This window comes from Rhincodon typus, chromosome 10 (assembly GCF_021869965.1).
Source record: "Rhincodon typus isolate 14 chromosome 10, sRhiTyp1.1, whole genome shotgun sequence".
In the NCBI taxonomy this organism is placed as follows: Eukaryota; Metazoa; Chordata; class Chondrichthyes; order Orectolobiformes; family Rhincodontidae; genus Rhincodon; species Rhincodon typus.
The window spans coordinates 36071627-36098806 of record NC_063341.1 but is presented as its reverse complement, the minus strand read 5'-3'; the positions used below and the strand labels follow the sequence as shown (position 1 = coordinate 36098806).

Here is a 27180-nt window from a genome sequence, read left to right as displayed (position 1 = left end):
TAAGGCTTAGTGACCCCATAATCGATATGTCAACTCTAAACTGCAGTCCTGCCACTTCTAGTCATGAAAAGTGGTGAATAGTTGAAAATTAATAAGAAAGAGGAAGTCAAAAAATTCCCAACGTCGAAGACATTGGAGACACCATATCATTGAAAAAGACAATCATTTGAATCATTTGCAACTATTTTCAGCCATGACCACCTCCTGATGTCACCACCAAAACAGCTGCCTTTTAGACACTTACCATGATATCAAGGCACAACTGAGTGGTGCAGCAAAAGTTCTGAGAACAGACCACGTTCCCATGATAGTGCTGAAGACTTGTGCTCCTGAATCGGCCACACCTCCAGCTAGGTTGTTACAATACAGTAACAATACTGGCATAGAATTATGCCTGTGCCAACTGAATAAACTACAATCCATTCTAGTTATATTATCAACCTGTTCAGTTTCATTACACACCTCTGGAGCAGGTGGGATTTGAAATCAGACCTTCTGACCCAAAGATAGGGAAACGGCCATTGTATCATAACAGCCATAGTCAACAATTCCAATCCTACTTTCCAGCATCTGATATGTAGCCGTGCAGATTCCATTTAAATGAGTTGAAGGTTTCCATATCAACCCCTAAACTAAGCAGCAAACTCCAAACACCAACCATCATCTGGATGATTTTTGTTTAATCATGTCACGTCTAATCATCTATTAATCACCATAGACTAATACCCCTGGTAATTGACCTTTCCTTTAGGGGAAGCAGATGTTATGCTGCCTGCTCTGTCTAAGCTCCTCATTATTTTGTACACTTTAATTATATCACATCACAGCCTCCTCCATTCTAAGCAAAACAATTCTAGCCTACCCAATCTTTCTTGATAGCTACAATTTTCAGGCCCTGGCAACATTCCTGTAAATCTCTTCTGTATTCTCCCTAGAGAAATTATGCCCTTTTTGTAATGTGGTGACTAGAACTGTATGCAAAACTCCAGTTAATGTGGCCTAACCAATGTTTTAAATAGTTCCAGTATTGCATCTCCACTTTTGTATTTGATATCACACCCACTGAAAGAAAGCAGCTTTATCTTCCTGTTCTGCTGCCTTCAGGGACTGGTGGACTTGAATTCATGTTTCTACACATCTAAATATGCTTCCATTTACTGTGTAACCCTTTCTATGCTTGTCCTCCCCAAGTACATAACATGTCACTTCATTGGATGATTTTAATTTGCCACTTTTTCATTCATTCAACCAAACCATTCATATCGTAATGCAGTCAAGAGTCGTCTGCTTCACTGCTAACTACGTGGCCAATTTTTCTGTTGCCTGCAAATTTTCCAATCATGCCTTCTGTATTTAAGCCTAAATCATTAATATATACCACAAGCTGAAAGGGAACCAACACTAAGCCCAGTGGAACGTCACTAGAAACCACTTTCCATTCACAAAATTATCTGTTGACTTTTACAAAATAAAAACCAAAACAACTGTGGATGCTGTAAATCAGAGATTTCCTAAGACTGAATCTAGAATTGCATTCTCTGTCATTGAACTTGTTATATACTAGCTAAAAGGCTAAAAAAAAAAAGCAGTTCAAGAATTTTGAGCCTTCTGGGTCTTTCAAACTGTTTGCATCCCAGTTAATGTTTGGGTAGTTACAGTCCCAGGTATTAAGCCCAAGTATTTTTGCACTCATAAATTTTGCTTTTCTATCTCCCTCCAACTATTGAGGCTCTACAGTACATGTCTAGCTGTGTAGCTGCCCATTTTTCTTTCTGAGCTCAAACTATATTGTCTCATTTGGTGCTTCATTCAGTAAAGCATCCCACTTCACTGATGTAATTCATTGTTTAACCAATAATGCTACATCCCCACATTTTTTCTTAATCCCCTTCTTTGTCCTGCTTGAAGACACAATATCCAAGGATGTTGAGATACCATTTTTGCCCCTTGAAGCAAAGTTTCCAATAGAGCAATGGTATCATGCTACCATGTACCTCTCTGTGCCCTCAGCTCATCAGTAATTTTTTGATACAGTCCTCACATTTAATATATATGTTTTAATGCTGCCATATTCCTATGCTGTACATTTTGTTAGTTTCTGCTTCCTCTGCCTTTATGTCACTCACTGAAATTCTGCCATCTATTTCCTGCCTGAATTTTCACTCAGATTCCCATCCCACTGCCAGTCTAGCTTATATTTCTCCCAACTGCACTAGCAAACCTCTCTGCTGGATATTTATTCCAATTCTGTTCAACTATAGGCCAAACAGTGCATGGGTGAGACAGCCTCAAGGAGTAATAAAGTTTAGAATTTTCCTTCAATTTAGCAATTAACTAAACACTAATCTTTAAATTAAGCAAAGTTAAGTTTTATTGCAGCCTTTAATAAACTGTATACAAGATCTGAGAGAATCTGTAGCTAGATAATTAGTGACTGGCTTAAAACCTTTTATTTGAAGCTTGAGTCAGTTACTTTCTTTAGTACAGATAGAAGCACATATAGGTATCTTGTGACACACTGGTATTGTCTCTACATCTGGGCTAGGACATCCGCGTTCAAATCTCTCCTGTCCATGGGGATCCATCATAATATGTCCAAATAGATCAGCCCCTGAGGTGATTGTGGTAATTTAAAATGTCTGAATATACACCGTACTATGCGCAAACAAAACAGGCTAAATCCAGACCCACCCATCACATCTGCTCTTAATCATCAGTAAAATGATTGAACTATTGATGAAATGTTCAGAAATACCTGCACTTGTTGCTCAGTTTGGTTTCCATTGGGAATACTGGGCTCTAGACCTCATACAGCTTCAGACTAAACACAGACAGAAGGGTTGGGTCTCAGATGTGATGAGAACAGCTTCAAGGCACCACATGTGTCAGACAATTAAAGCCAATGTAGATAGTTTCTTGTTAGGCAAAGGAAAGATAAATTATTAGAGAAAAGTGGGAATGTGGAATTTAGAACACAAATAGATCAGCTATCACCTTATTTAATTGTGGAGCAGGCTTGAAATGCCAATTGATCTAATTCTGCTCATAATTTGTATGTTAGTATTTAATTATCATTTTAATTAAAAAAAGAGCCTAACCATTTTCTGTTGACAGTCAATGGCATTAACATTGCCAAATGAATCACCATTAATCATCATCATTAACAATAAAATTAACTGGACCAGTTGTATAACACCCATAACCCCACAAAACTCCCAAAGAGCAGAACAGACAAGTAAGGAAGATAATGCAATATACTCCACTTTCCTGAATGAATGCAGCTCCAAGAAAATTAATACATTCAGGACAAAGGAACTACTTGATTGGTACCTGATCCATTACCTTAAAGCTTCACTCCCCAAATTACCAATGTACTGTGCCTGCCTGTGCACCCATCTACAAAGTGCAATGCAGCAACTTGCCAAGTCTTTTTTGACAGTGCGTTCCAAACCCACAACCCACCTATAAGAACAAAGCACATGGGAACACCAAGATCTCCAAGTTCTGCTCCAAGTCACAAGCCACCCTGGCTTGGAAGTATATTTCTGTTCCATCACTGTCATTGTGGAAAAAACCTGGGCCTTCTGCCTAAAGTATTTAATATGTATCACCAGGACTGCAGTAATTCAAGAACATGGCTCATCAATATCTTTTCAAGTATAATTATGGATGAAAAATAACTGACTGGCCAGCAACATCCGGAATGAATGAACAGGAGCTTTTTTTTTGAAAAGATTCATTCTTACTCTAAATAATTAAAATGAATACTTCACATGCAAGAGTTTAGATATTTATGTTTGTAATTTACCTAAAGTGTTCACATCTGAACTGTTTGACTTTGACTTTGAAATTTGGTGAGAAATTGTTGTGTTGGATTAAACTTCTAAGAGGATCTGGTATTCCTGAGCATTGGTGAACATTTGTCTTGATTGAAATATGAATGATTAATAATTTCAAATCTCTGAGCCCTGCTTTTTTGACATTTAATGCAGTATACAAAGTGTACTTAATATCAGCAATCTCGGATTATTGGATTATTACCAAGGTAAACAGCCACTGTTTCTGTGCTTCAAGCTTACATGTAGCTCTGTGCATCTCTCTACACATGTGAAATATTATAAAATTGCTGCTCTTATTCTAGCTTTTGTTTTATTTTTGTTTCTACTTCTTAATTCATTATGTGCTTTCCTACTATTTGCCTTTGTGCTTTCCATTTGTGCTGCCAATGTAACAGTACATTGTATTTGAGGCTGGACATGAACCAATCCGTGAAACAGAGGAGAGCATTTATCAGGTACAAACTTTTGATCTGTTTGAGTGATTTTCATTATTAATATAGTGGACACATTCACTCACAAAGATTTATGCTCAGTAATTCATATTACAATCAAACGTGGCTGCAGAATGAAAATGATTCATAACTTATTAGCCTCCAGAAGGTTTACTTTTCAAAATGCAGAGATATTTGTTATCTTATTTAAGAGTTAAGACATTGTTATCATAGCTATCAATGTTCGTTCCATTTAAAAATTATTTTTGACTTAATAGCTAGTAGTTTAAAAATGGCTGACACTTTGTTAATGATCATGGTCTAATTGTAGCAAAAACTAATTAATGTTTCAGTATCATAATAAAGTGGTACTTTATGCAAGTTTAAAAAGTTTCATTTGTGAGATTGTTAGTGTTCCATTAAGATGTCTTTGGTACAAAGCTGAGGATGCTGTAAATAGATCCACTGCAACTACAAACAGAATGGAGGAAGTTATCATCTATAATCTTAAAATAACTACTGACATCAATTTCATGTTGCAGTTGTCTAGGAAACAAGAAAATAATTCAATCATTTGATGCTGTGACTTTGTAAATGCATTAGCAACAGTTGCTAAGTGGGGCAGCTCTTACAGTGTCGCCAATTTAATTTGTTAAATTCCTAATGGTCTGAATAACCCTGAGCATTATTTAAACTGGATGAATTTGTTCAAAATGTCATGCCTGTTGAAATGTTAAAATTGTTTTCTGTTTGCTGTAATTTGTGATACCACTTTCAAATACAGCATTTGTCCTACTGGATTATGCAGATACTATGTAATCTGTTTGTAAGCCATGTACAACCTCTCCATGGTATCATCTTCTCATAGCACCTGATATGGTCGAGAGCAGAGAAATCTGTCCCTGTTACAGTTGATCATTTTAACTAGCTTCCAGTGCTCAATATCCATTTTCCTTTGAGCTGTTTATATTTTACTTGAATCTGTAGAAAGAATCTAAGCATTCCAAATCACACAATAATCTTAAAGAGCAGTTTGTGAAATATTAAATGTTTAACATTGGATGTTATCAACACCAATAATAAATGTATTAAATTTGCAAAGCATTTAATGAAACTATGGGCTGGGTATTATTTATAATTCAATGTTGCTCAGAGAGGTAAATATTTACCACAGTTTTGTGTTGGAAATGTGGAAAGAGTTATCAAAATAAAATCACCACTGTGAAATAACTCTCAGTATACATGCAGAATTTTTATTCTCCCTTCAAAATTTAGTAACAGTCACTATAGCTGGTTAGCATGTCTATTACTATTGTCTGACTGAAGTGTCATAGTAACTGTTGGGTAGAGGAGATTTATTGGAACCATATTATCAGAAGATGGAATTGTTTGTAGATTTATTAAGGATCCCTGTTGTCAGCATTCTTTCACCTATGTGAGACGATGGACATGCAGCCAATCTGCTGAGGATAGAATAAATTCACATGGTGCACTTCCGCTGATGTTGAGGAGGCAGGTTCTGCCACAGGTGCTGCGTATGAGGCGGCTCTCAGATGTTCATTGTGGGTTTTTCTTTGGTTTTAGTGCCTGATGGTCAGTTACTGTAACCATAGAACACAATGGTGGCAATGGTGATGCCACCATTCAACTTAAGTATTGGCTTGTGTCTCCCAGCTTTGAAAAATCAATGTTCAGGGCATGCAGACATCCTTGAAGCAGAGCTTTGAGTGACCCACTGGTCTTCTGGTTTCAGCTATCTTGTCATACAGAAAATTCTTCCATCATGCAAATGTACCCAAGCCAACAAAGTCACATCTGCTTGATGAATGCTAGCAAACATGGGAGATCTAAGTTTGAGAGAACTGTCAAATTTGTAATTTTTAGGAGCATACAACTTTAGTATATTTCAATGTACTGTAAAAATAATAAATAATTAGCAATCACATATTGGTAGTTTCCTTCTACTTTTTCAATTAATGCAAAATATGTGATTTTGTTCTTGTTTGGTTTCTTATTAAATTGATTTAGTTGTTAAAATAAAGCTCATGAGAACTGTATTTTAGTTATAGCTTTGAGATTTTTTTCAATTATATAAGGTTTGAGAATGAGATGTACCATACTACATTAGAACATGAAGGCACTGTATATAGTGATGAGCCTGAGTTCTGATGTTCCTCAATCTGCTGAGTTCCTGATCTCAGCTACCCTACTTTAATGTGGCATTGAGAAAACAATTGATTTTTGCTGGTGAGAATAAAGAAAAATTGGCCAGAAAATTATTCCAGGCTCTCTTCGTACAAGTACTTCAGAGAAGTAATGTTGGTGACTGGAAACTGGTCTCTTGGCTCAATAGATTAAAATAAGAAGCCGATTCTTTTAACCCCTGTTGCTTTAGTGATAACTGTATAAATTTTCCCTTTAAGATGAGGAATATTGGAACAGTGAAGTCTATACAATTTTCTCATACAATTCTTTCCAGGTATGAAAGGGGAAAACAATGGAGTATTGATAGAGGACCAGTCCAAGTCTGAAAGGTGTGCGTCAGATAATGTCCCTGTTGCTTTCCCCCTTTGCATAGATAGATTATAAGACATTTACCTAAAACTAATGTTTAGTCAAATGTACCTAACTAAGGCAACCAAGCAAAAAACAGCAGAACATCCTGAACTCCTAACTAACTAGTTTAGACCATGCTGCTTATGTGATTTATGAATCCCACCTTCCCATCCCCACACCACACTCCTGACACCTTACAATATTCCTCCTTTTAACCATTTCTAAATAAAATGTGGCATTGGAACCTTACACTGTGAATCAGCGAGTACTGACTAAATTTGCTACAATCTTGAATATTCCATAGCAGTGGTATGATTGTCATTGTCACAGTTTATCCCCAAGAATGATATATGTATGGCTACACCAGTCAATACTTCTAAATATTTTCGAAACCTCTTTCTTTTAAAATCATCAACAATTGTATATTTTTACTAGAGTGTTGTGATAGCATATGATTGTTTATTAGAATATTTGTTTTCTAATTGTTCACTCAGGTGCCGACAAGTCAGCAGAAGGAGGGTGTCTATGATGTGCCAAAAAGCCAACCAGTGAGTTAAATGTGGAACTTCTTATTTGTACTTTGTATCACTGTTATTTTATGTAATTTCTTGAGTTTACGTTAAAAAAAATGCAGCCTTTCCCAAGTGTTCTTTTTTTCAAATTGATTTACTCTAATATATGCCCTATCTAACCTCTGGGGTGATGTTTAATTTCCTCAATGTGTGAAGATGAAATCTACTATAGTGTAACTCTGAAAATTCTAGTAAATTCAGCAATAACTTTCAGCATTTTGCTCTGGAGCTAAAATCTAATCAACTATTTGGGTAGCTCTAATTTGAACAGATCAATGAGTATTTAGGTCTAATGTGATTGAATTCTTCTAAGAAAAATTCAGGTTTTCCTTATTATGAGGTAATGTGTCAAAGGGTACAGGACTACAGTTGTTAGTGAGGTATTGAAACCAGTATCTTAATGCTGCTCAATTGGTTCACAATGATGTTTGAATGATTATTACAACCTTGTTAATCTGCTTACTCTCTATGGCTAGATTGATGTCAATGGCACATTTATATAGGATTTTGTCATTCAACACAACAGTTACTGTGTTTGAAATTGTGATATTGTGCTAAGTAAGGAATTGTCAATAAGTAAATTTAGCATTATGGATTACAAGGAAATGGAGAATAGAAAAAAGACATAAGAAAATTCAATCAGAGATAGTAGGAACTGCAGATGCTGGAGAATCCGAGACAACAAGGTGCAGGGCTGGATGAACACAGCAGGCCAAGCAGCATCATAGGAGCAGAAAGGCTGATGTTTCGGGCCTGGACCCTTCATCAGAAAAGGGGGAGGGGAAGGGGGTTTTGAAATAAATAGGGAGAGAGTGGGAGGCGGATAGAAGAGGGATAGAGGAGAGGATAGGTGGAGAGGAAACAAACAGGTCGAAGAGGCTGGGATGGCGCCAGTAAAGGTGAGTGTAGGTAGGGAGTTAGGAAGGGGATAGGTCAGTCCAGGGAGGACGGACAGGTCAAGGGGGCGGGATGAGGTTGGTCGGTAGGAGATGGAGGTGCAGCTTGAGGTGGGAGGAGGGGATAGGTGGGAGGAAGAACAGGTTAGGGAGGCAGGGATGAGCTGGACTGGTTTTGGGATGCGGTAGGGGGAGGGGAGATTTTGAAACTTGTGAAATCCACATTGATACCATTGGGCTGCAGGGTTCCCAAGCGGAATATGAGTTGCTGTTCCTGCAACCTTCGGGTGGCATCATTGTGGCACTGCAGGAGGCCCAGGATGGACATGTCGTCTGAGGAATGGGAGGGGGAGTTGAAATGGTTCGCGACTGGGAGGTGCAGTTGTTTAGTGCGAACCGAGCGTAGGTGTTCTGCAAAGCGGTCCCCGAGTCTCCGCTTGGTTTCCCCGATGTAGAGGAAGCCACACCGGGTACAGCGGATGCAGTATACCACATTATACCACATTATACCACATTACCTCTCCCCCTACCACATCCCAAAACCAGTCCAGCTCATCCCCGCCTCCCTAACCTGTTCTTCCTCCCACCTATCCCCTCCTCCCACCTCAAGCCGCACCCCCATCTCCTACCGACTAACCTCATCCCACCCCCTTGACCTGTCCGTCCCCCCTGGACTGACCTATCCCCTCCCTAACTCCCCATCTACACTCACCTTTACTGGCTCCATCCCCGCCTCTTCGACCTGTTTGTTTCCTCTCCACCTATCCTCTCCTCTATCCATCTTCTATCCGCCTCCCACTCTCTCCCTATTTATTTCAGAACCCCCTTCCCCTCCCCCTTTTCTGATGAAGGGTCCAGGCCCAAAACGTCAGCCTTTCTGCTCCTATGATGCTGCTTGGCCTGCTGTGTTCATCCAGCCCTGCACCTTGTTGTCTAAGAAAATTCAATAGTTATTTTTCTGTTATTGCTTAGACATTTTATTCATCATCTTTCCTAAAGTTGCCTTCTGATTTACTGGTTTTCCATTGGATACAAAAATATCACCTATAACATTCTACAAAGCACAGCGCCTTCCAAGACAAATGCTATTCCAGTATCTGGTGTTCTAATTTCATTCATAAGACATGGCAAGAAACTTGCAAGGAAGCATTTGCCCAATAAGTTATCTTTCTGTTTAGACTATTGTTGAACCCTTCTCTCTCTCTTACATATTTTTACTTCAATCAATGCTTGGTTTTGCTCCTATATAGTGGTTTTCTTGGCCTTGCAAACAGGAAGGATCTTGGTTTGCTACATCATACTTGAGATGATCTTGATGGCCATATACTGGCTGCCTAAGACCTAGAGTGCACCAAAATGCTGTGGGGCCTGTAAACAGGTACAGACATCTCCTCTGTTACCACAGCTTCTTGATGCACTGGAGTCACTGGCAGAGGGGCTGAGGCAATGCTGCCCATTCCCTGGCAGTGCCCAGAGAGAAGCCGACTTCCTTGTAAATCACAACTATGTCTCCCTACTATCCTGAGATGCAAAAGGACTTGACAGTTACTCCAGGCATCTCACGTCCTCTTGCTTTGCTACTGCTGCATAGAACTCAGAGAGGAGGTGATGACATACACACATCTCTGGCATAAGTGGTCTGCTGAATCATTCTCTCCACTACGTCTTGAATTTCTCTATATGGGAAAACATGTACACACCTCAGGGATATGGCAGCATTAATGGCTGAGCTAGACTCTTCCATCATCTTTGCTTTGGTGCACACAGCCACTGGAAGCTCCACCTGATATTCTCCTTAGTTCTCATTGCAGCCATGTTGTCAATGACTGTAGTGGTACATGATCAATCTGCAGTTCAGCATTTCTTCCAACTGTCATTGACCTTGGATGCTACAGCCTTTGTCAGTTGATTGGTGTGCCTGTGCTGTCCTCAATGGTGCACTAAAGGATGTGAGAGTATCTGTGCCAGTGAAGCGTGTAGACAAACGATGCTACAGTGCACCCTCTGAGATACCCTCCTCTTCTCTGGAGGTGGTGGGCTGTCTTGATATCTCTCCAGCTATCTGATCTTCAGCATCATCCTTAACTTTTAGAATGAACAGATAGGTTGAAGAGTTGTGGGCTTCCCATTGCAGCATTCCAACTATCCCTACTGTGAGATAACAAGAACTGCGGATGCTGGAATCAGAGTCGATAAAATGTGGAACTGGAGGAGCACAGCAGGTCAGGCAGCACCAGAGGAGCAGGAAAGTCGCCGTTTCAGGACTGATGAAGGGTGTAACCCTGAAATATCAACTTTCCTGCTCCTCTGATGATGCTTGACCTGCTGTGTTCATCCAGCTCCACACAGTATTATCCCTATTGTGGACTCCATGTGTTCTATGATGGACATATGAATACTATGCCAGATGTATACCAGATACATCTTCATGGTTTTGCATTCATTCCTGCTTCACCATTAACCATAAAGTAGCCACCCTGCTGCTATTCCAGTTCAAATGTTTCATCCATTGTGGTGCCCAGGATGTACGCCAACAGAAAGCCTCCAGTAATTTTGACCCTTTCCTTCATGTTGTCTCCTGCAAACACAAAAATGAACACTCTTAGTTTTCCTATGGTGACAAGTACAACAATGTTATGTTCCCAGCTGATGGTACTGCTGAACAAATCATGATGGATCATGATTCTTTTCGGTAATGCGGTGATGTGGTCGTTGACTGAAATGTAGTTTCACAAGGCTACAGACTTTTTTTTCTATAACAGCCGAACAGATATTTATCACACATATATGAGAAAAAAAAACAAGTTATTCAAATGCAGGACACTGTTAGGAAAAAAAATCCAGCAACACAAAGTCTAATTTATTCCCCAAAACCATCAGATTTTAGCAATTCAAATCCAGAGAAGTTACCTCTCCATCTCAATTCTTTAAATTCAACACAACTGATTTTCCACAGTTCTGTCCTGTGAACTGAAACCTTGCTACAAGAATACTCACAAAACTAAAAGTTTGGAATTTCTCAGCTTTTGAATATCCTGAAAACTCCTCGCCAAACATTCCTTGTCGGGATGATGTAGATACTAAACTTTTCTACTGAGGTAGCTGTGCTTTCTCAAAATTGTTTTTTATTCTTTTTTAGGAGGGCAACTATATTTACTTCTGACCTCAATCAGGTTCTCCAAATGGCCCTAATACATTTAATTTCTGGATTTTCTAAGGTAAAATAATCCTTGATTATCCTTAATCAAAAACAAGCAAATGGTCCTCAGTATTGACCACATGCTGCTTCTACTGTCTTGCTTCCTGCCTCTACACAGAGAATGGATGGCCCTCATGTCTATTCATCACAAATTGGCTAGTAAACTCACATATTACTAGTCATTTAATGTCTAAATGAAATCTGCACCCACTTCTATTCCTGACCTTGGGACCTGATTATCCACAAAATCCTCCTAATCAAAAAGAAAGCAGAAGAAGGGAACACAAAAGGAATCACTAAAAGACTGAATCAAGTGTTTTCTGCTGTCATCTTGGCTTTTCAGTTGCCTGAGGAAATAATACTAATATTTCTGATACAATCACATAGAAATTAAACAGTTTCAATAGAAAACCATGCAGAGTTTCCTTTTCTGTATTTGGAATCTTTTCAACAACTACCTTTTTGCCTTCAGGAACTTAGTGCTCATATTTTAGTTCCTCAGGTAGCACCACCTTTTCCTGAATTTTCTTATTTATTGCCATAAAATTGGACAGCTTCTAACCTCAAGGTTTATACATGATCAAAAGGGTCTTACTTTCAAACCAGTTTTTAAAAAATGTTATGCTACTCTACAATTTTCTTCTGTGTTTACTTGTTATTGATTTTTCTTTCCTGTATAGTTTCTGGGTCATTAGGCCTGATTTTTCAACTGACCTTTGTCATTGTTCCCTGCTGGTATTCCAGATTTATTTTGTACATTCTCATTCATGTCTTATTTCTAGTTTCTGCTGGAGTTATATGCCCTTCTTTTATTCTCTGTAGATATATGATGGACACAGTTGTTAACCTGGAAAATTCCCAAAAGCCAGACTGTATCACAAAAGCTGACACACTCCCTAGAACGCCTACAACTTAAAAGAAGCCTCAAATGGGACCATAAAGTATGCAAAAATAAAACATGTGAATGATTATCAATGTTCACCTCAAATGTCAGATTATATCCTATAACTAAACTATGCAATAATGTAAATAATGGCAGATTGTGGAATTATGCATTATTTTTAAGCTCCTGAAGTATAAATTATTTGAAGATTAAATCACATTGCTCATAAGACATAGTCAATAAAATATAATGGGAAGATTCTTTTACATTACATTACATAAGTTGTTTAATAACAAATTTGGAAACATCTCTTACAAATTGTGTGTTTAATAACGCATAAACTAAATATTAGTTTGGCCTGGCCTTGTTAAAACATTTTATTTTTTGTATAAGTTAAGATTTTCCCTCGCCTCTCAGATATTTTACAAAATTATATTTAAACTGTTAGTCTACCAGATTCTCGGGATACATTCTTCTGTATTTATCCTGTGCCAGAATAGAAGCACCAGTTGGGTGACTGGAAAGCTGATTCACCAAAACACAGCCATAGCAAAATCTCTCATCTCTAGGTTCCACATCCAATCAGGGTGAGTGAGCAGGATGGAATGCCTAAACAAGAGAGAGATGCTGGAAGGACGCACAATTTTAAGAGTGACAGTTTTAAGAGATTGTGTGGTATTCAAGAAACCAGTGGCAAGCAAGAAACTGCTGCAGACAGGTGTAAAATATGGGAAAGCCACACTTCTGCTCTTCGTCTCATTGTTGAAGGTTGTGTTGAATTCAGTGAGACAGAAATCTTCTTCCTCAAGTAGCAGGAGGCCAGCCTGCCTTATCAAACAGCTGTAGCTGTTAATAGCGGAGCTGTAGCTACAGGAGTATGTTATCCAGACCCTGAATCTAGTGGCAGGTTTTGGAATTTAATGTCATCCTGAGGTCTAACAAGATGTTTGCCTCTAATTTGCAGCTTGCAGGCATCGTTCCATCACTTCCCAAATGGCCTCCTGCACAACATTCCTCTTGTCAGTACATCTTGCTGTTACACAGATATCTTTCTCTTCAGTCCACTCCTCAAATTTTGGTCTAAACAGACAGCACTCAAACTCTCTGACATGCCACAGTCTTCTTGTGCATGTTCCTCATAGCTCTATCACCAATAGCTTTCCACCTGCACATATAACACTTTGCCTTTTCTCCTTGCAGAAGAAGAAAGTCCACAGCACCAGGGTGGACCTACTGACAAGGCCACCCTAACCATAATGTAAGAGAAAGATCAGTCCTGGCCCTGATGGTGGGTGTTGGACTGGACAGAGACCTGGTTACTAATTGAGATTAGGGAATAACCTGAGGAGTTCTCAGTTCTTTATTAGAATATACCATCACATTAGTCCTGAGCACAGTTACACAATGCAGAGACACATAGTTTGTCAAGTACAGCATCACAGAAAAATAGGATGGCAAATGGTGAGAAGCATGTTACATATATACAGCAGGTGCTAAAGACAGAGAACGCAGTGGAAAGTTCCTATCGAAAGGTGCAGGACATTCTAAGGTCTACCAGCTTTGTACAAATGCTAAAGCTTGGGAATTACTCACAAAATTTGTACTTGTCAACAGTAATGGGAAGCATGTGTTTCTGTCAGCCTTTCCAGAAGCACTGTGCACCCTCGTAGAGAAAACAGAAGAGTCCATCTTTTGCATGAGTGTCATGATGTCTCAGAACTTTGCACTGATGACTACCTGAAGAGTGGACAACCAAATGGAGGATCAAATATGGCAGACAACGGAGTGCATCCTGGACCACATCCATGGCCTCTACACTCTGAAGAAGGGTCACTGGACTCAAAATGTTAACTCTGCTCTCTCTCTACAGATGCTGCTAGGCCAGCTGAGTTTTTCCAGCAATTTCTGTTTTTGTTTATAAAAACCAAAAGAACTGTGGATGCTGTAAATCAGGAACAAAAACAGAAGTTGCTGGAAAAACTCAGCAGGTCTGGCAGCATCTGTGAAGACAATTTAGAGTTAACGTTCTGGGTCCGGTGACCCCTCCAGACCTGCTGAGCTTTTCCGGCAACTTCTGTTTTTGTTCTGTTTTAGTTTGTTATTGAATTATGACGTGACATTTTTAAGTCTTCAAAATATAAAGTAGCTCCGCATGAGATACATAAAAAGCTTTAAAGGTTCAGACATTGAATTCCTTGATAAGTTTAACTTAGTGCTTCCCTTGCCTTCCTCACCAAACTGATCTATCCCTCTGAATTCATTGGTCTGAGTTGGAATAGGGTTCCGCAAGATGCTATCTGTTATAAGATGCCTTATTCAAGCCACTATCTTTCAGACCTTTTCTGTGACATTTGCACATTCTTACTTGCCACTAAAATTGCTGATGGAGCCAAGGGGTAGGAGCCTTTCTCTATCTGCCCCCCTCTGGAAACTTGGTGCAACCTATAACACTGACTGCTGTTTCAATTTAGGTCAGATGTTTCAAAGGTTTGACTTTGAATTCCCCACCTCTGTAATTCAAGTCCACAGTAGATTTAACCTGATGATTAAAGTCAAAATTTGATAATCCATTTTAATGACTCTCAGACTTTGTGTCTATGGCTCAGTATGCTGTGGTTGGTTCGCTCACCGAGCTGGTTCATTAGTTTACAGATGTTTCATTTCTGGTACCAGAGAAGAAGAAAAGAACAAACAGCTCCCATTCCTGGACATGATGGTAGAACACAGGGCCAAGGGGGAAAATACGCAGAAAGGCCACACATATGGATCAAGTTCTAAACTTTAACAGTAAACACCCACAAATGGAGTTGCATGAAAACACTATTCAAACAAGCCACAACACACTGCAGCAACCTAAAACTATGCCAAAATGAAGAAGAATACCTCCACCAAGTATTTAAAGACAATGGATACCCTAACATATGGGTTTGTTGATGCCTGTCACACAAACAACAACAGGAAGATACAGTACGCCCCGACATACTTGTCACGTTACCATACATCAAAATATTTCTGAACTAAGCACAAAACTCCTACGGCCACTGGGCATCAGAGTGGCACACAAACCTACATCAAATCTATGCCACCTGTTAATAAGAACCAAAGACCCCTTACCCACTATGAGCAGAACCAATGTAATATATAAGATTCCATGCAAGGACTGCAACAAACATTACATTGTACAGACAGGAAGAAAACTGGCTACAAGAATACATGAACACCAACTAGCAACAAAAAGACTCAACCAATATTAGCTCGTCTCCATACATACAGACAAAGGAGGACCACCAGTTTGATTGGGACAACGTCAGGATCCTCGGACAAGCCAAACAGAGACAAACATGGGAATTCCTACAGGCCTGGTTCTCCACCAAGAAGGCCATCAGTAAGCACATAGAATTAGATTCTATATACACGGCACTACAAAGAAAAACCGGAAATGAGGTAATCAACTCCAACGGACCCCAGAGTTTAAATAGCAAGCGGGAAAATACAACAGCGCTTCATCGAAGACTGCACTGATATGTTACCCAGCAGGGTAATGAAACATCTGTCAACTAATGAACCAGCTCGGTGAGCAAACCAACCACAGCATCCACAACTCAAGCTACAAATCTACTCAAGAATATTATGGCTCAGTATCTCACCACACAGCACATTTAATCCAGAAACTTGCTGGCATTATGTTTTAGTATGACACCATGCAGCACATTTAATCTAAGATTTCTCTATGTCTGTAGTTCAGTAAGACACAGCACAGTACAGCACATTTAATCTTTGATCTTGCTGTTTGCATAAGTTGGACTCAAATTATGTGCTTACCTATTGGGATCGATGGATCTGCACTGATGCTTCAAATCTCAAATAATATGATTCTTTTAAACATTTGAATAATTGGTTTAACTGCAGAAGTTGGAGCATTGACAGAATCAGTTGCAGTTTAAATTGGATTCCTCTTACTGTTTTAAACCTCTTGAGAACAGTAGCTACACCTTCCAACTTCATTAAAGCAGAGTTCTTGCTAACTAAAGGATCCAATGAACAATAAAAGAAGGAAAATTAAAGCAATTAAGAGTAGCATCTCCTTTCAATCAACAAATTGATACTTTACTAAGAGCAATTCCTTTTATTGGATATGAAAAATCAATTTTGAATTGAGCTGCATCATATTTACTGCTGAATTAAATACATTTTAAATTAAGATTAGTTTCATTCTTGAGCAATTATGGTATTGGTTCTCAGCCAGTTTCAAACAGAGTTTCAATTCTTAGTGCACAACTTTCATTACAAATCAATGTCCATTTCTCAAACGTGAAAATAACCTTATTTTTACAGTGATTGATTAACATCTGAATAAGATTGATAAAGTTTGTGCCTCTTATTAAATATATTAGCTGTCTACAGCATGGAGTATATAGTAAAGAGAGAAGATTAGCCTAAAAAAAGCCAAAGAACTATGGATTCTGGAAATTGGAAACAAAAACAGAAATTACTGGAAAAACTCTGCATCTGTGGAGAGAAAGCACAATTAACATTTCAGGTCCAGTGACCCTTCATTAGAACTCAGATGATTAACATAATGCCAGCATTACACCATACTGCACTTTTCCAACTGATTATTTCATAAAACTTCATAAAAGGACATTTCATCTAAGTCCTTTAAAACTTCTCCTGAATCTGTCCTTTTTAATGTAGAAATTGTGTTTGTACACACAATCAACTCTGACTCACTACATATTTAATTTTCCAACTGAAGAAAATCTGATTAAACTATCAATAAGTGTAATTCTTTTGTCTTGCCAATGCTCTGTTGAATTCAATGGAGTCCAGTAACTTTGCAAAGGAAATTTCAACTATCAGTTATTAACTGTAAGAATTATGCTGCAGGATTTCATATTTTAAAACAAAAATCTTTACTGTGAAGAATGAAATAATGCAAATACTGCCAACTTTGCATTATATTTCATAAACACTTATTCTTCAAGCCCTAAGTGTCAACAGAACATTACCTCTTCTGCTGTTAATTGCACCTAAGAATTCCCTAAACTTTATGCAATCTAAAGGTTCATTCACTTCTCCTGGAACCGAACAATGGTGTTTCACAGCTTTCAAAAATTCACTTTGATTCACTTCAATGCTGCTACGATTCTACGTGATTTGAGATTTCTTGGGAACCTTCCACAAGCATTAGATGTGATAACCCTCCAAGTCTCCTAAAACACCTCACAATTGTTGATAGCCTCTGGCTCCCCTCACTCCAGCTCTGCATTTGCTTGTCTCAAAGCTGCCCCCAGGCTGACTTGAACTGTCTTTCCTGTGCAAAATCACACAGATGAACTGAAAGGAAAAGGGTATCTCCCTGCATAACTTATTTTGATAGCAATGTGTCATTACTGGGATGTTCCAGGTAGAAATTTAAATGATTTAGCTCCAACTCTTCAGACCTTCCATTCTGCTCCTATAATGCTGCTTGGCCTGCTGTGTTCATCCAGCTCTGCAACTTGTTGTCTCAGATTCTCCAGCATCTGCAGTTCCTACTATCTCTGATTCAACTTTAAGAGCCCCCCTTGATTACTGATTGTTTTCATACTTTCTTTTATCTGGACAATTGGATAAATAATGTAAACCTCTAATAGAAATGACTGCAATCTTACCAGGATTATTGGCTACATTGAGAAGCTAAGAGAAAGCCACATGTTATTTATTGTTTTCGCAGTGTGAACCATTTTTTGAATTGTAATTATCTTTGGTATATTTACCAAATTTCTTAAATTACGTTCTTTCATTTATCTTACGTTTCAAAAACAAAATCCCAAATTAAAAATTATATCCCTAAAACATTTGAATCATGAAATTATGTATTTAATTGCATGGTGGAGAAGAGGGGGAGTGGTGACAGCTTAATACTGAATTATAAATCTTGACACTTTATCATCTAGAACAGCAGAAACCACTGACATTATTAAGTGCAAGAGTGACGGTCATGCAAGTTATACTTAGTTGGGTGCATTATGGCATTTTAGATTAAATAGTTTACAGGGATGGAAGATGGCCAGGAAGATTATGACAAAAATTCAGCTGCATTAGGAGGCAGCTGTATAATGGTATTGTAACTGGATTAGAAATCCAGAATCCTAGGATCGTGGAGACATGGGTTCAATTCCCATCATGTCAGATAGTGAAATTTGAAATAAAATCTGGAATTGATTATGGTGGCCATGTAAGAATTGTCAATTGGTGTAAGAATCAATCTGGTTCAATAACGCTGTTTAGGAAAGGAAAGGCAATCTGCCATTCTTACCTGACCTGTCTTACTTGTGACACCGGACAAGCAGAAATGTGGTTTATTCTTAATTGCCCTCTGAAATGGCTGAGAGAGCAAATCAGATTAAGGCTAATTAGGATGACCAACAAGTGCTGACCTTGCCAGCAATGCCCCAGCCCCATATAATTTTTTTTTAAAAGGTTACAAATGTATAAATTAGTATTTTGGACTTTAAGCTGACAACCATATGCCGAAGAGAGATGTGGCCTTCAAAAGGCTCAGGGAGCAATGGGTGGATGTTCTGACACTTTGTTTCCTTTATGGTATTACTCCTACATTTCACCATGAAACAAATTTCTGTAGCAGTTGTCTTCCTCAAGTTGTTTTCTTTGTAAATAGCAGTCTTTTTTACTTTAATGCTTAAGCATGTTACCAAAATGCTTGCATCATACTTATGAAGATGGAACATATATAACGCAAACATATTTCCAAGAGAAATAAATTGCATTTGAGATAATTAAAGTAGGATGCTACATCAATTTATGTGGAGAAATGTATAACATTTATAAACCTAGAGGAAAAAAGAACCAAATGATCTTGATTTTAGAACTGAAGCATAGATCTAAATATTTATAGGGGTGTTAATTTTAGATGAAATTAAATGAAGCATTTCAGCATCCATTAGCATATCCAAGCTGATCTCCTAAATGATGCCAATCACAACCAGCTTGTGGTTAGGATTATTTGTTTCCAACATCCTCTTTCCTTTACTGAGACTTAAGGCTTACTTGGTCTGCAGTTGCAGCAGGAAACCACTAGGGAGTCTTAATGTGAATCTTAAACATAATTAGTTTAGTACATGATAGCAGTCAGGTACAAGTAGTAAGTTAGATATTGTTCCTAAGATTATGGGTCTTCACTCTACAACATCCTAAAATATTCTGTCTTTCCAATTCCCCTTCATCATCAAATTGGGTTGAGCTTTAACTCTTTCAGAAATATTACCTATGCAGCATCAAGTACCCTGCTGTCCCTTCTTGACGAGAGATGATATGTGGGGCATCCAACTGGAGAAAGTTGTCCCTAGTGAAAAAATTTGGCAAATTGTATCTCAAGATGTTCCACTCAAGATCCCTGATATTGAAACAAGTTTCAGAGGAGTTTCAGACTGTTGAGTGTATATGAAATGCAGATGTGTTGATTGCTTTCTTCCTGTTTATAAAGTGAGTTACTCATCTTTTATCAAAATTGGAAGCACAAGTGCTATAAATTCAATTATCACACTCTGAGAACTAGGAATGTATACTAGAAGCACCTAATATAACTGATGCCTGATACATACAGTATATCAAGTTCACTCTACCAGATTGTGGTTTGGGGCTTTAATATTTGGGCAACTTATGCAGTAAAGTATTCCTGAATCCTATGTCCAGCTACCAATTTCCTTTAAAGAACATGTCTGTTTCTGTGGGGTGGGGTGGAGTTTGGTGGCGAGTTCACACAATTAAACTATCTTATTACCTGCTTTTATGTTCTACTAAGAATTTTACGAGTTCACTGAAAATAAATTGCTGTTTTATTAATCATATTTACTGTGTTATCTGAGCAACTGTTACATTTGAGAAAGATGGCATAAAGTGGTATATTAATAAGGCATAGCACTTTGCAACATCCAAAGTGGTTCTGGCTGTGTAATTTCCTTGAGATGTCAAGATGATGCACTCAGCTCTTTGTTAGTATTAGCATTTAATGAGCATCTGTATATGGTGAGTGGAGCGCAGTGTGTGTATTTAACCACCCATGAACAGAACTTCACTTCCCTCACCAAGAGGTAATGCAGATGCAGCAGCATCATTCAGGTTGGTTGACCCCATGTCAGGAAAAAAAATTAAAACAATGTCCTAAGCCTGAACAACCCACTTAAATTGTAATCCTGTACTGGTTTCAAAAGTAATGTGTTGCTGATTAACTGGTATGAAACATCACTGGCAATTTGCTGTTGCTATCTGCTGCAGGCTCTTAGTAATTTGTCCCTATTTCCAATTTGTGGACCATCCAACTACAGTACATGTCTATAAGTGAAATACTTTGCATTGGACAGTCCAATTGAGATTATGAGCTGGCTCATGCAGATTGTCACTCCATCGTATTTTTTTATATGAGAGACCTCCACATTTTTGATAAGACATTCTGATCAGGATTCCTTCAGAGCCGCAGAGCTGTACTACCATTCTGTCATTTCGTTTCTACTAATAAACTGTCATGCCCATTTTTCACAGCAGTCAAATGCATTCTCTGGAATTTAAAGGCCCAGAATCATAGCTGGCCACTTTGACAGCTGCTGTTAAAGTAAGTAAATAAGCTAAGTGTGAAGCTAGGGTGCTGGGCAGAGTGCCAAGTAAATCATGTGCCAGAAAAATATGGTGCCACATAAGTAAGATCTCTTGATCGAGTGCCAAATAATTAGAGTGCTGGCTTGGCAAGGTGTCTGGATATCAGGTAAGTAGGATGCTAGCTGGATAGAGTGCAAGGTGGTATGGGTCCAGGTAAGTGATGCAACATTTAGGGTGAATTGAGGTGGGTGGGCAAAAATGGATCCTGTGGATGTGGGTAAGGTGGTGGGTGTTGGGTCAAGAGTGGGGCTTGGATCTAGCAAAGGGGAAGGGGAGCCATTGGATCCCGGAGATTGAGGTAGATCAGGTCCAGAGCAGAGAAGGAGGGGCAGGGATAGGGGAATAGATCCAAAGTGGAATCTATTAGGACAGGGAAGGAGGGAGTGGTCTGGATTTGGTGAAGATGGATAAGGTTACAGGGTGGTGTGGGTTAAAAGGGGCCATGTCCCAGGGAGTGAAGCATTCCAACGGTTGAAATGGGGATCCATCAAGAGCAAGGAAGGGGTGTTGTTTTGGGTATTGTGGGGGAGGGGGAGGTAGTGAAGAGGGGGTTCAGTCTTGTTGAGTAACTAGTCAGATCTGGAGTGGACAGAGAATGACTGCAGATTCAATGCCACTACTGTCCTAATGCCTAAAAATAATACCTATGAGCCATGTTATATTGATTGATAATAAGTAGGAGGGAAGGCAGTTTACACTCAACAGCAGTGCTGACATTGGGGGCAAGTGGTGGGTGCAACAGCAAAGAGCAGCAGAAGAAAGAAACCAGACTCCCTAGTACCATTGACCTCTCTAATAAGGATGTGTGCACAGAAAGCACTGCAGTTATCTCCAGATGAATAAATGACATTGCATGACCAAGGAAACAGACACCTACATCTGCCACCTCTGCAGGCAGATCTGCAGCCAGTTTCAAAGGAAGCACAATTCCTGCCACACTGAAAATCCCAGCTACACCAAACTTCCTAGTCACCAGCTCCTTCCAAAGCTCAACTGGAGGCCTGAATGACATCTTCCAATCGCCAGCTCACAAGTGCATTCATAAATTCACAGATACTCTATACCCAAAGAGAAAAAACACTAAAAGGCATCATGCTTGGGAATGCATGTCCTGTCTTTACAGGATCTCCATTTTGAAATATACAAGATGAGGCAAGCCAATGTGTCATTTAAAAATTTTATTATCTATTACCTTCTGAGTAGTAAAGCTATTCAGTTTGTGCAGTTCAGCAAGGTCCAGACAGCCAAACTGCCTGATCCTTGGGATTTGCAGTGGGCTCTGGCTTCCCTTAAGTATAAGGCACTGCATACCATACAAGAAGGAGACAAGTTTCTGGAACAGGTGTATAAGAGAGTGGTCACTCCAAAGATTGACACTACACAATGCTACAATGCAGCCCATGTCATCATTGAACTGACAAATAGTTGCTTGAAAATGTGCTTCTGTTGCCTGGGCCATACAGGAGGAGCACTCCAGTAGCTCACTAGACAGGGTCTCCTAAATAATAATTGTTTGCTGCAGCCTGCACAACCAAGCTGAACCATGGAGTGAGAAATTAGCGCGTGGGGAGATTGACTAGACACCTATCTCTTTGGACAAGGAAGAGGGGAGTCCAGTGGAGATGCTGAGGAAGTCAATGCTGCTGCTGTGTTTACTGTAGAAGCCCGGGTAGTTGTGAGATAAGGCCCACAAAACATAAGAGACATTAAGTATGAGAACACATGACATTACTTATCTATTAATCGACACTTAGAAGTAATAGTCAATTGTTATCCATCACAATGTTGCCCTATGGGGAATATTTATTAGCTAGAAGTAATACCGTACTTTGCTCTGCAGGTTATACACTGCACATCTCTTTGTTCCCTTTGCACCAATAAACACCTACTCAATTTGATAGACAATGCGTCAAGTTGTTGTATATGCTTATATGGTTTTGGTACTTGTTTAACACAGGGCTTAATTTGCCAGGACCATTTTATTATCACAATGATTTAGACAGGCTATACCATGATGAATGGCTCATGAAATAAAACCACTTAACTACTGGTCATGCTGTTAAGCAATTTTCATTTTCCCAGATGACACCATTGAATGAGACCTCAACACCATACTGTGTACCTAAAATGCACGTGAGGGTTTAGCCTTCTCACATAAATGGAGTGAGAACAGAGGAAAGTATAAAAAAGTTGTGCATTTAATTTACAATAAAGTAATTTATAAAAGATTGACATCTATAGCTCAAAAGTGAATTCAGTATTCTTTCATATTTATGTTCCTTCCACTTGCAGGTCTGCTGCCTGCTTTGTCATCTCACCATAGATAGGTTTGTTGAGCATCCTCTGGTGGCTCGGGACCTAGAGGGTTCCAGCCTGCTGGAGGTCTCCTGTACGGGTTCAGGTGCAATCTCTGTGGCTTGAACTGATAGAGATGTCTGAGTCTTTGGCAGTGGGGAGTTGGTATGGCAGGGCTCTTTTCCTCAGAAGAGGTATCTGGGGTGTATGTCTGTTACTCCTTCTCTGTTTTGGTGTGGAAAGTCACTTCCTTCACCCCTTGAGGGGATGGAGCACCTGGAATGAGATCAAAGTCACTCAGCCTTCTCTTGCTGTTCTCCTGAATGAAAACATTCATAGATAGTGCAATGGAGTGAAGGTCCCTTCACCCATCTGGTAGATGCTGACAGTTCTGCTGAACTTGACTGTCCATAGCTGCTGCCAAGTCTATGAAGGCAGTCATCTGCTTGCAAGCTAGAATCATGATATTAGTCAAACATGGGCTGATTCCTCTGCCCTTCGTTGTGTTCTCTGCATGATCTCTGGCATTTCAAGCACAATGTTCCCCTGCTTCATCTTGCTCCTCTGTCAGCTCATGAATGGCTGAGTTCAAGACTCAGTATTTATACTTGGCTCAGCAGGGACCTGTTCTGCAGCTGTCCTCAAAATGCAGGAAAGCTCATCCCTTTCTTTCACCTCCAGCTGTCAGCCCAATCCAGTGTTTGTGCACACCAGAATGTGACCACCCCCAAGCCTATTCTCGATACATTACTCACTGAGGTGGATGTCTCCACACTGGTGGAACGTGGAGCTGAAAGTCTTGATGGTGCATCCTCTGCACTGTCATGAGTTATGGGTGCTCTTCCTCAGAGATGCACTGTCTAGCTTCACAAGTCTACAGTTGACATCTGGAGGCTGCAGAACTAAGCAAAGATATATTGGTAACCCAAGGTGCACCTTACCAATGGTTGCATTCAGACTATGGTGCTTGATGTGCAGTCACGAGAATCTACTTCTATGTTTTCTTATGACATAACTTTTCTGTAGTTCTGTGGTTTTATGGCACAGAAAAAGGCCATTCAGCCTAGAATGTCTGCTTTGACCAAACAAAAAAAAAAGCCATTCAGTCATTCTAATCCCATCTTGCCATATAAGGAGAGGTTTCTGCAACATAGCCTTGCATGTTATAGTACTTCAGGAGTAGCTCCGAGGAACTTGTAAATGAGTAGATGGCTGAACATATCCAATCTATCCTTCAGCATTGTCCCACTTTCCATGCTGTCCTGGCTGCTCAGCACCTTGCTTCACATGTGGTGAACCACAGAGATCAGACATGCCTCTTATAGTGTGCATAGTCAAAGGCAGAGGCATTAACAGACATGAGCATGAGTGAATGAACTGTTTGCCCGTATTGATAAAGACAGATAAAAGTATGATCCCTCACAGCGGAGATTAACTGCGTGCACTCTGAGTAAGAAGACAATGGTTTGGATCCAGTTATGATTCAGAGGGTTCTGAATAAAAGGTGGCTTTGTCTGATGAAAGAGCTGGAAGTTATGGATTTAAAGCTTAATATGATGTGTGTGTAGGATATTCACCTGAGGTGTTGATCCACAAGCCATCTTTGCGGTGGTGTCCTTGTCTCATTTGAGCTTCTGGTAAAAAGGTAAGCTATGTGTATGTTCTCCTAGTTGTGATGAAAGATTAGTGAGCTAGTGATATGTGAACTGTTAAGTACTATAAGGTTCATTTCTGTTTGAAGCATGAAACAAGGCAGATACATGAGATGCAGGATCACTGTGTTGCTTTTAATCCAACATAGGTAGCTGCAATGAAAGTAGAGACATTGATTAGCCATGTGGCATGTGATTGAAATGTCTGATTCCAAATGAATGTGTCATGTCTTGTACAGCAGTACATTTACTGTAGTAGGACACAGTCATAGGCATATGAAGAACTTACCAAACAGTGGTACTTAACTCCAGCAGTCTGCAGGAGAACATTTATCCTCTTACCTGTCATGTATCTGTGTTTGTTGCACAATGAAAACCTCAGCCACTCCACTCCTGCCTTTATGAGGCAGAATGGTCTTGTGTTACTATCCCTGGAGAATAGGGTGTCCTTCACCCTGTAGGAGCAAATATAGGGACTAACCAATAATTTTTTGGGACTGGCTTCTGCCTCTTTTCTGCCATCACCAGGATAAGGGGAGGGCCCAGATACAACACCAATCAGTAATCCTGGCATGCAGAAAATGAAGTGCTGCCCAAGTGCCTTTTAAATATGGAGCCCAGAAGGCCCTTGCAGTGAGAGGTTAACAGGGGTGGAATGAGTATACAGAACCTCCTGCCTGCCTGGTAATAAAATTATGCCTTTACCCAAGCATACATCTCATATGTAACAAGCCTGAAATAAAATAATTGCATGAGAAAATCCAACCTGGTGACTCCCATTTTGCAGGCCTGTCATGTCACTTATCCTGAGAAGAGAAATTCCACCCTTAGGCTTACTTACAACCTTAAATTTTCAAAATACACAAGATATGAGTAGTAACTGTACAATTAAAATTCCAATGTAGTAGTTCAGAAGCATGGGCTAAAATCCAGAATGTGAATTGAAATCCTATCATGACATTTTGAATTCATTTCAGAAATTCTTGAAATAAGAAGTTGCAATCAGAAAAGTTGATTAAGTTATTAAGGGTGATTAAGTTATAAAATTAAACTACTCATTTCTTTTAGGAAACAGAGCAAACCAGTCTTACCCATTTGTAACTCCATACCCATATGAAAGTGTTTGATTATGAAGTGGCCAAACAAGCTAAGTAAAAACCTTCAAAAGAACTGCGGATGCTGTAAATCAGGAACAAAAACAAAGTTGCTGGAAAAGCTCAGCAGGTCTGGCAGCATCTGGGGAGGAGAAAACAGAGTTAACGTTTCGGGTCCGATGACCCTTCCTCAGAACTGACGGTGGCTGGGAAAACGTCAGTTTATATGCAGAAAATAGGGAGGTGGGTGGGGTAGGCATTAAACGATAAGATAGAGCCCAAAGAGAGAGAAAGACAGTTGGACAGACAAAGGAGTTGCTAACGATCAGGCTGGGAGGGTGAATAGTTGTTCGTGGGGACTGTTAGTGACTAACAACAGGGGGTGAGTAGGGGGTGTTTGTTACCGCATAGCCTGCCACTACACACCCCCTGTTGTTAGTCACTAACAGTCCCCATGAACAATGATTCACCCTCCCAGCCTGATCGTTAGCAACTCCTTTGTCTGTCCAACTGTCTTTCTCTCTCTTTGGGCTCTATCTTATCGCTTACTCCCTACCCCACCCACCTCCCTATTTTCTGCATATAAACTGACGTTTTCCCAGCCGTCGTCAGTTCTGAGGAAGGGTCACCGGACCCGAAATGTTAACTCTGTTTTCTCCTCCACAGATGCTGCCAGACCTGCTGAGCTTTTCCAGCAAATTTGTTTTTGGGCCAAACAAGCTACTACTCAAGAAGGAGACCTTCTTAGATAAACTAAGTCTGGGAAATAAATACCACCAACACACCTTGGCACAAACACAGAAACATTTAAGAGTTGATTTTTGAAAAGAAATTGATGTGCAAAAATTAGCATGTGAACAATTATCGATAGTCACCAACTCACATTGTTTTCAATTCTTGTCAATGTGTTATTTAAATCACTTAAATTCATTTAACGGGCAATCATGGAAGAATTTTTAAAATTTATTGCTCAATAAAGATTATTGTTACCTCTTCATATTCCAAACACTAGCTGTACTTACCATCAATTTTTTTTTGGCTGATGTCTCATCTATTCACTTATTTAGTCTAGATCACAAACTCTCACTGTTCACAATCTCCATTC

General features: G+C 39.5%; 1 protein-coding gene across 1 annotated transcript in view; it reads left to right on the top strand.

The window, feature by feature from the left end:
* The window catches only part of dab1a (DAB adaptor protein 1a), a 342801-nt gene that overhangs the window by 241062 nt on the left and 74559 nt on the right, over positions 1 to 27180 (top strand). Inside the window, 3 exon segments of the mRNA XM_048602085.1 lie at positions 4235 to 4294; positions 7321 to 7378; positions 15058 to 15092. Coding sequence (XP_048458042.1) covers positions 4235 to 4294; positions 7321 to 7378; positions 15058 to 15092 — 153 coding nt within the window.